Raw genomic sequence first — 10,614 nt, 5'->3', positions numbered from 1 at the left:
CGTGAAACATCATTTTAGTGAAGTACATGTACATTTTTAGAAAATGGAAAGCCAAGATCACATTTAATATCTAGACGATGATACGACAGATCAAAATCATATAGAATAACGTTTTGCATACCATCATACATGTATACTTAGTATATTCTGTGAACAGGATCGTTGATTTAATGGCCAAACAGGTTTCATTGGGTAAATGTATTTACTGAACACTTAACCAGTTACGGATGTAATTGTTCGGTAAGGTAACCATATCTAAAGTCAATACCTGTTGCTGACGGGAGAGCGTATCAGTGGCACCACCGGACAATGGCCTAGGCATTCATATCATAAACTATTATTGAAAACACAGTCATCGTCAGAATCTGACAATATGGTGGATGTCAGATATATTAGTTTTAGAGACGTAGTGGTTGTTCTGATAATGTTGTCGCTGATTTCACTCCAATCCGAAGGTAAGACACGATTAGGCTCATTATCTGTTCGAGTAGACTGCTTGTTCGAGTTAAAAACATGTTAGTCGTTCTGTGTGAGGGGTCCTAGGCAACGTGTTCGTATAGTCCGATTGCATCGTCTGCGACGAGAGAACTTTGGCGAAGGAAAGGTAAGTTTCCACGTAAGGTGATTGCGACAACGCATGCGCAATGGTCTCACTAGCCAGTAGAAACGAGGTCCACTTTGTCCTCCCCGTAAAATATAGGTCAACAGATGTGGCCGCTGTTTTCACGCCGGATATGTATGAGCTTACCCTGTTCACACGTTCATATCTTAACGTCGTGATCTTGTTTTCCATGTGCAGAGGATGGATGCTTTGGGGATTTTATGATGCCATGATCTGTGACCTTAGTTATGCAAGTTCCATTTTACCAAAAGCACTACGTTTTCTACATTTCTGTTTTTCCGCTATACAACCTGCTAAAGAACATCATCGAATTAACGGATATGTCAACAGTTAATGTATCGGTGAGGATTATCTATATTCCTTATCTTTATTTCCATTGTACTTAATTTTTCTTTAAAGGCCAAAGGTAAATATTTGAAATTTGTAATTAAATGTGAGAATTTCAGATTGTGCAAATACGTACTAGATACACATTTCGACAGGGCCATTGTGTAGACAGGTATACAAATGCTATAAGAAAGAGTTTCGGCAAATTTGTATGCATAATAAATGCGCTACGTCATTGTGTATTACTGTATTTCCATTTTCTTGGACCACCAGTAATTACGAACGGCGTACCCATCTAAAGTTTTTTTCTCTTCAGGTTCAATGAATCACGAGAGTAGACTTATCAATGATTTAACCAACACTTCCGTATATTGGAAATTTGGAAGACCAGTTCGGGATATTTCGAAAGCAGTAATCGTAAAGCTTCGTTTAGCACTTGTCACTTTCCAATTAGTGAGTACATGCGCTTCCTTGAGACTCTCGTACCGATATGTGATTGTTTTCGAAGTGTTATCAGTTTAAGCATAGATGCACCCACTGCTTTTTAACGAGAGACGGTCTGGTATCTAAGTACTAAATGGAGCAATTGAAGTGATTTTCTGAGATGGAGTTGCCGATTTTATGGGTCACATCCAATTCTAGGATGATTGAAATGATTTACTGTACGTCAAGTAAGTCAACCTTTAATATTTTCTTCAGGAAAGCACTACCGAAAAACTGAACTTCTTTGGTAACGTATGGATGGTAAGTAATAACATTTTCGGTCAATGGTGCGCTGTCGATGTGATAGACAAATTAATCCTTGGATAGACTGATCGCTTCCATTTTGCGCATATGATTTTGGAGATCTTGAGTCTCTTATTAGAGCTATATTATCCATCATCATGCAGAAGAAAAAGACTCGTTTATAGGGTGGCATTTATAAAACTGCTACACCGGAATACCAGCAGGTTCAGCATATCGAAGGGGTACGCCGATCGTAATTACTGGTTGACCAGGAAAATAGAAATGCAGTCATACATGCAGTTGCATGTATCACATGCATGCAACTTTGCGGTACACGACGGCAATGTTGAAAATTAAGTTGCATGATAACCCAAACAAAATCGATTATCTTCAAATCATCAGTCCTAAAGTTAAGAATGCTTCTCCTGCCTAGTTCTCAAAACTCTGAGTTTTAATACTGCCGACCATTCCAGGTCAACACAGACCTCATTTCATGTAATATACATCTTTGTAGAGGTCCGTAAAGGACAACGACATTTGCCTTCAATCGCCTCACCAGAAGTTGTTTTGTTCCAGAAATGGAATGATGAGTACCTGCGATGGAATGAGTCGGATTATGGTGGGCTGAGGTCGATCCTTCTAAGAGCAGACTCTGTTTGGTTGCCAGATACAGCAATTAATAACAGGTAATGAATTCATATGCTCTTTCGGCAAACCTTGAGAATCTTATTTTCAAATACATTAGGTAAATGCGCAAAAATCGAACAGCAGACGACTTTTAACCAACTCTTTTGCAGGATCGACGGAAGAGGTCTCTTTACCATGGAAAAGAATGATATGATTATGGTCAAATCAGATGGAAGCGCCACGTTTGCACCAGGCGGAGTGTTTGAAGTACAATGCCCAACATATATGGCGAGATTCCCATTCGATGAACAGAACTGTGTAATATACATTGGAAGTGAACACTACGACATGAGTAAATTGCGGATTTTCAAAGATAGCGATAAAGATATTCAAACAAATATAACCGAAAACGGGGCCTGGTCGATAATTAGTATAGAAGATGATGTCGTGAATTACACTATGCCTTGCGACATACCTTCCCTCGGTTGTTATCAGTATGTGAAAATAACTTTACATCTGAGGCGTAAACCGGCGTACTTCATTCTGAACATCTTGATCCCATGTGTTGCCATCTCCTTGCTTGTCCTGATGGTGTTCTTTGTACCCTGCGAGTCGGGAGAGAAGATCTCACTGAGCATAAGCACATTGGTGGCGCTGACCGTTTTCCAGATGGCCATTGTTGGGGACATACCAAAGACCACAACGGAAACGCCAGTTATAGGTTGGTTTTTCATGTCAGTTTTTCAATCATTTCATTTTCCTCTGCACTTGAGACGCATCTATGCTCCAAATAAAACCACTCGATTGTGCCGTATATATGGTTCTGTCGATACCATCTAAAATGACAGGTAAAACTGTCGACCATATCGTCTGTGTTCATCCTCAAGTTGTTCTACATGGTCGGATAGACGTCTTAGTGTTTAGATGATTCCATGTTGTTGTGTTTCGTGTTCTTACTCGGATCACTGGCTCTACCATGTCTGTAGGTAAAGGCAGGCCAGCGCTACTATTGGAAGGAAAAATTATTTAGGAATACTTTGTTTTCATCAGTGCGGCCTTCAATTGTGTGAAAAGAAAAAATATTCACCTGGTCGAGCAAAGTATTATGTTCCCTGCTTAGAAGTAAGTATTTCAATAATGGCACCATTGACAGCCATTGTATTTGCTGACCTTTCGGATGCTTAAAGGTGTTCTTACTATTCATGTATTTTTAGTTCATGGTCTAACTGCCCTGACAACCATATCTACTCTGTCGACCATATCGACTGTGTTCATCCTCAAATTTTTCTACATGCCCAGAGACGTCGCAATGCCCAGATGGTTCCATGCCATTGTATTCCGTATTCTCAATAGAATCACATGCTTTACTGAGGCCAGCGCAACTAATGGATGCAAATCATGCGACGCCCCAGCTATGAAGCCGCTACAAACAGCTCCGACATCGACTGAAACAGATGGAACTCATTCTGCAATTTCCCATGAGAGCAAGATGGACAAATGTGACCACCATGATGATTGGATTACCGCAGTTCGTATAATTGATAGGTTTCTATTGTACATATTTGTTTGCTCTTGGTCTATTCTCATTATGATCTGTATTGTCTTGATGAGTTTTTGAAATGTCCATCGGAAACAAACGTCAGTTTTAAAATATTTGGAGATCCCTTCAATTACGCATCAACGTGTTTACTTGTTCTTATTTCAACCAATTAGTATAATCAATGTGCAAGTTAAGGCCGTTTAGACGTGAACCGAAAAAAACGCATTCTGATTCGATCGGATCCGCCCCGATTCCAAACTGGATGTACCAATTTACACGTATATCGGGTCTAATGTTGCTGCGTTTTTCTTGGTTCGTACGACAAACCGTTTCATGTGGCGAATTTCAACCCTGAAGGTGATGGTAGGAACAATCATCGCCGGTGGCGTTCAGTTTCAATGCGATATATATCGCTGTAAACAATACATTTTGTATTCTTTTGGTAGCTGGAATCCAGTTTCCTTTGTACTGATTTGTCACCCCAGATGTGGAGCAAATCAAACATCACATCATCGCACTTACATGTATACGAGTAAGCTGATCTAAAGAAAATAGAGAGAAATCAAGAATAATATCAAAGTAAATACAAGGATCTGTCAAACTACGTGATTTTAATGTCAGGAATTGCCGAAGTGACAAGAAGTGCTTCAATACGCATGCGTACAGGTGAATTTTGCGTTTTTGCTCCTCTTGCCCTGAAACCTGTATGACGTATACCCATCAATTTTACGTATTATGTCTTTAAGGTTGTGACAGAAGTGTGTACGTCCATTTTTCAGTCATTCTAGCTTGTCTTGCCAGATGTTTTGATTCAAATTGTTGGCTTGTGCCAGTCTATATTTAATGTATTCAACGGTGATAAAGGTAAGAAAAGAAGATAGAGGTGAAATCCTTGGTAAATTCCGTGCTTCACAAGATCGATTGCATAAAGACAAAGGCAGGCAAGGACAAGAGTTTAAATTAACATTTATTCATGGAAGATACCTTGACCAAATCCTAGGCGAAAAGCAAGTAATTATTCCAAGTAAATACAAGCGACTAAGGGTCACAGGAACTGAAACATGTACTATAAACAAAGAAATAGAGCCAGGGAAAGTATGTATAAGCCTCGCAAACTTAGAAAACGGCCTTCACACTATCTATTAAGAGAACCATCCGTATTCCGATTCGATTTTTCATAAAAAACATAATTTCTCAATTTATATTTCGCGAATCGAAATTATCCGCAAAATTGCCATTACGTTATTTTTGCCTCGCAGTTAAAAGAATTCAAGCCTCGTCCAGTACTTGGTCGAAGACCGCTCGCCCCTTGGCCTAAATTCCAATTGTTCTACAGTCTCGAAAGGGTCCTCAAGGGATATCTTGATATCGCCGACCCCACGAAACGTCTTTATAGTGGTCATCAATAGGCCTGAGCCAGTGAGAGGAAATGAACATTAAATGACCCACTTGAAAAGTTGGAGGTTTGCTGTATTGGTACATTGTATTGGTATTCTATTTGCAATCGTTGCCATATGAGTTTTTTGCTTGCTGTCTATACATGATGTTTATAAATTGCCAGGTCAAACGAGGGTGGGATTTCAAATCAGGGAACTGTTAGAATTAAGGGATCAGGGGAGCAACTTTTTGTCGTGTGCTGAGATCAAAACACTTCTAGATTTTTTGTGTACAATGTAAGTGTCTGAATACTTTTATTGTTTTGTCCATAAGTTAAAAATTATGTCGAGATTTCGGTGATGTTCTTTTGTTGGCACCCGCACAAAATGTTCATGCACTTGCACAATATTTCTGTACCCTTAGTACGAATAAACATTCATATATACAGGAACTAAACAAAGTCAAGTGCATGTTTCTGTCTTTATTTTCCCACATTCATACTTCTTTATACATGTTTTAGCTAGCGGTGTGATCTAGTTTGCCCCCTCCACTATATAATTGTTACAGAACAGTTAAATCAAATAGTGTAAATAAGACACAAAAGTGCGCTAGTTTATATCGAAGTAGGACCAGTATGACGAACAAATGCGAATGACATATTACATAATTTTTATATCCGCAACTCATAAAAGCCATTATCCAGTGTGACAATATTAGGAATTGTTTACTATATCTGTTATTATTATTTCTGTGTTTCTCTCTAGCCCTGGTGAACCCAGACACCCAGGATCGTTAACCATTATAATTTATGAATGTAGGTAAAATAGGTACAGGTAAATTAGGTACGGGTAAAACAGGTACGGTAAAATAGGTACGAGGTAAAATAGGTACGGGTAAAGTAGGTACAGGTATTAAATTAGGTATGGGTAAATTAGGTATGGGTAAAATAGTTACTAGGTAAAATAGGTACTGGGTAAAATAGGTACTGGGTAAAATAGGTACACAAAAAAGAGAAACTAGGTAATATAAAGGTATGATCATATATTTTTATCATGATTCTTTTATTTCTGATTTTATCAATGCTTATTGAAAGAGTTCTCTTAATGATTACTTTTTACTTTTTATGGGAAAAAAATCATGCACTTTAGATAAGTTTAAGTAAGTTCAATAGATTAATTCATTTTCATTTAACTGTGCCAAGTTTGTGCTGTAACTCAGAGGTCGTCATTTGTGTAAAAATAAATACATGCAGTTTCATTAAACTATATTTTGCCTTCGTTGTTACCACTTGTCGTTGTCACCAAAAAACTCTCAATTCAACATATAAAAAAACCCAGGAACCCAACCCCAGACTTGAAATCTAAGAAGCCATACGATCATTAAAGAAGAACTTTTCCCCTCTGTTATTTTTGATGAGACATAGAAAATATTGAGGCCATACCAAGCTGTTGGAAACCATATAAAAGCAGAAAAAAGCAGGTGCACTCTTGCTGTTCTACCAGACAAATCTATTTTTCTAACAACAATCAATCATAGTTACTTAGCAACAGTTAATCATAATTAGTATTAGTTGGTAGTGATATCACCACCAGAAAAAAAACAACAATTACTAGAGAATTATTTCAATAACAATTATTTCAATAAGCTCAATTAGCATTAAAGAAGTGAAAAATTTTAAAAATCAGGAAACTCAGGTAAAATTTTGTGATTGTACCTATTTTACCTAGTTTCTCTTTTTTGTGTACCTATTTTACCCGTACCTATTTTACCCGTACCTATTTTACCCGTACCTATTTTACCTAGTACCTATTTTACCCGTACCTAATTTACTTGTACCTATTTTACCGTACCTATTTTACCCGTACCTATTTTACCTGTACCTATTTTACTAGATACCATAATTTATAACACCTTCCTTCTTAATTGCTCCTTTCCATTGTTTTATAATCTCTATCTCTTAAGCTGTTTGACCCCTTTTATGATCTTCCTGATTAGCAGCTGGTTACTAGGCCCCTGCCCTTGGCCCTGTCTGATAATCTTGTATTGATACTGCTGTGTACTGGTTGGTTGTTTCTTTAATTACTGAGTGCTAGTTGGCTCAGAGCCTGATATATGGGCTAGGCGGTGTGGGCATAACCGTGGCCAGCAGCTCGGTTGTTAATCATAGTAGATGCACCATAAATCCTTATTTGTTTGAAAAAAATATATATTGTTGAGATTGTTTTCATTCCACTCTCTTTTCTAAAGTTTCCCTTAGAATTTCATGACCTATATACTCTAATCTCCCAATTACCTGTCCCATTCCTGAACCCGGAAAATCATCAGAAAATCCTAAGTCCAATAAAATGGGGTGGGGTATGGTCGGAAACAGAATGCCCTGGATCAATATTATAATTGTTCTGTCGACTTCCTTGTCACACCCCAGAGCCTGGCAAAGAATTACACTAGGCCTAATCGGGTGAGGTTACGGATGACCTCAGTGACATAACAATTACGTATTCTCCAAAACAGTATAAGAGAAGTTGGACAGTTCTTGTGTACTCATTGATGTTTTTGTCAGAGGTTCGATTTGTTAATCGACGAGATGCGTTTGTTTTGGATTTTTTGCTTTGCCATTGGATTTTGGGTCGTGAATTTGATGGATAACGGTGACGACGGTGATGGTGGCGGTAATGGTGGGCATGGTGATGGTGGTGACGACGGAGGTAATAATGGTGCGGCTAACGAAGGCCAAGAAAGGAGACATCTTCATGGCTACAGCTTGAATCAGCGTTTGGACTACGTGGATACTTTTAGGCTGCACCATGCGATGGGCATTGCGCATGCCCGGTCTTGTCGTTCTTTTGCCGTACATCACCGCATCCATCCAAGGACATTCTCAAGATGGCTAGACCAGTATGAAGAGATGTCGGAACGCCGCGACAGGTGCACCCAAATTGAGAGGAGACGGCGGAGGATTCGGCAGCATGGCAATGATGAACAAGGTAACTCATTTTTGTCAGGAATTTACGAAAGATGTACAATTTTAAGTGAAGTAGGCCCATAAGATTAAGGCCTGTACTCACTGACGCGTTTTTCCGCCGCATTTTCACCGCCGGGCGGGGAATCCTTTGTTCACCTAATGAATAACAATTGATTTCCGCGCCTCGGTGAAAACGCGGCGCAAAAGCGCGACAGTGAGTTCAGGCTTTCACTGTGAAATGAGGTTTTATCCATAGTTCGACATTATTCAGGGACTCTTCTTAGATTTCAGGCATACTCTACTCTTCTCCCCCTCCGATTCATCCCTTCACCGTCTGCTTGATAGGCCTACCGTTTGTCCTTTTCAGCGTTTTGGGCAGACATGGAAAATCAGCTCAACGACTGGTTTATTCAACGCCGCCAGCATGGAATTCCAGTATCCGGGATCGATCTCCAGTCACAAGTAGCCAGAGAATACAGACAATGGTGGACTAATCTGACGGAGGAACAAAGGCAGCAGACGAGAGCGCAAAGGCCTCGCAATCAGGATTTCCGAGCGTCAGATCACTGGCTGACCCGATTCAAAGAAAGGTAAAAACAACGAAGCCATTTCGTAAATTGGTATCTCACTTGGGTTGGGTTCTCTCACAACTTTTGTTCTGCCATAATGGAATAATGGGCCCAATGACCAAGAAATGGACAGTAATGGGGGAGTAAGCTACGTTTTTCAAAGCTAAAAGTGGTCTCCTTTTCCTTTCAGAAAAAGAATAAGCCATCGAAGAAAGAATAAGGACACGCGAACCCTCCCCGACAACGCTATGGAAATAGCGGCCGTCTATCGTAGGGAAACGTCTCAAATCATCCAAAATGGAAATTTCCATGTGATCATCAACATGGATGAAACATTTGTCAACTTTGACATGGTGCCGAAAACCACAATGGCTACAACAGGATCACATTCGATCGACATCAGATCCTCAAGAGGGAACGGGAAGATTGGATGCACGGTAACCTTGGCCGTCTCCAGCGATGGACGAAAACTACCAGCTGAGGTCAACTTTAGGGGCTTGGATGCTGAAGGCGAAGTTATTGCAGAACTGCGAGCCCATGCTCCCCAGAACGTGCGAGTAAGTAAACCTTTTCATTAACTAATCCTGGTTTATTAGCTGTTAGATGACCATATCATCTTCAACTGCCAATGGAGCTAGCTCTATGATCTGCCTGCTCCTCGTGTTTAATGGTCTTTTTACGAATCCTGTTCTATTTTTAGAATCATTGCAGTACGTTGATCTTTGAAACCATTTCCCAAAGCTATCAGCTGGCTGAGCAACAATACAATCGGAGAATGAGTCATACATTTTCATGAATTGCACCGATTTATTCTTTATTTCTAAACGAAACGTTTTAATCTTAGGTTACAGGTACTCCGAATGGCTGGGCAAGACATCAGTCATTGATCGAATGGTTGCAAGCCATTGTTGTGCCATTTATTGCCGGAGCAACCTTTCTCCTCATCTTGGATCGCTACCCTGCCCATAGACATCATCTGTTTACGGAGGAAATTCCGCGGCAAAATGGACAGGATTCGTTCATTCCTGGACGATGCACTTCAATTTTGCAACCTTTGGACTTAACTGTAAATCGCAGTTTTAAATGTCATCTCAGATTGGTGTGGAAAGCCTGGAAGATTGGACATACCGAAGATGATGGACACTGTGATCAGATTTCCCGCCAGGAAGTAGTACGTATGATCAGTCTCGCCTGGGAAAGAGTGGCATTCCAAATGATAGTCAGTGGGTGGAGACTAAGTGGACTTCTTCCGGACGGGAATGACGACCCAGTGATCCCGCATCCAGCAGATGGGGAACTTGAAGAGGTTAATGATGAGCTTGAGTTTGACCCTGATGACGCTGATGTTGACTTTCATGATGAATAAAACCTTATCAGAATGTTAATCTTCTGTTCAATTTTTTCTTTAATGCCCATTATCAGGCAGTAGATCACCCTGTTCTTTCGTCCCAGTTCCAATCTAGTGACTTTACCCTTCCATGTCAAAGACGAGGCCACTCTTTTTAACTACAGGTGATGAAATCAACAATCAGGCCCGATCACAGTTTAAAGACTCCTTGTGGGTGTTCCTAGACCACTTCACTGCTTAACTGCAGAATAGCCAGGACTCTTCTATAATCACCCTTATTCCATTGGGCAATTGATCGGTTGTAGTAGCTCCCATTGTGTAAATACAGTGTGTTAAATGGTGAACGAATCGCCACAGTGATCTTGAGCTGTTACGAAACCGTGACCCTAATTGCCCCGGTCGCCCAGCCGCAGTACACGTAAACGACTACGTGACTAGGCAAGATTGTCGTAAAGCCTTACAGTGTCCATTGTCATGTCACTACTCCAGGCTGTTCCATAAATTGAGCTCTGCCCC

The 10,614-nt window shown here is 40.1% G+C and overlaps 1 protein-coding gene across 2 annotated transcripts; it reads left to right on the top strand.

The window, feature by feature from the left end:
* The first annotated feature begins 382 nt into the window (after positions 1–382).
* Positions 383–6,023, top strand: LOC135498841 (acetylcholine receptor subunit alpha-like). Of its 2 annotated transcripts, none has more exons than XM_064789325.1 (6): positions 383–455; positions 1,266–1,402; positions 1,649–1,693; positions 2,252–2,361; positions 2,473–3,023; positions 3,517–6,023. In XM_064789325.1, the coding sequence occupies exons 1-6, from the start codon at positions 425–427 to the stop codon at positions 3,918–3,920; spliced, it is 1,278 nt and encodes a 425-aa protein (XP_064645395.1). In that variant the 5' UTR covers positions 383–424; the 3' UTR covers positions 3,921–6,023. The 2 variants fall into 2 exon arrangements, with proteins under 2 accessions (XP_064645395.1, XP_064645403.1); XM_064789333.1 differs by lacking the exon at positions 383–455 and adding an exon at positions 895–963.
* Positions 6,024–10,614: the final 4,591 nt, after the last annotated feature.

Source organism: Lineus longissimus, chromosome 1 (genome assembly GCF_910592395.1).
Source record: "Lineus longissimus chromosome 1, tnLinLong1.2, whole genome shotgun sequence".
Lineage (NCBI taxonomy): Eukaryota > Metazoa > Nemertea > Pilidiophora > Heteronemertea > Lineidae > Lineus > Lineus longissimus.
This window is presented reverse-complemented; position numbering and strand designations above follow the sequence as displayed.

Coding starts and splice junctions, on each gene's coding strand:
- LOC135498841 (XM_064789325.1), top strand. CDS start 425: ATGTTGTCGCTGATTTCACTCCAATCCGAAG. Junction 456..1,265: donor GATTTCACTCCAATCCGAAG/GTAAGACACGAT, acceptor TTTTCTCTTCAG/GTTCAATGAATCACGAGAGT. Junction 3,024..3,516: donor AACGGAAACGCCAGTTATAG/GTTGGTTTTTCA, acceptor ATGTATTTTTAG/TTCATGGTCTAACTGCCCTG.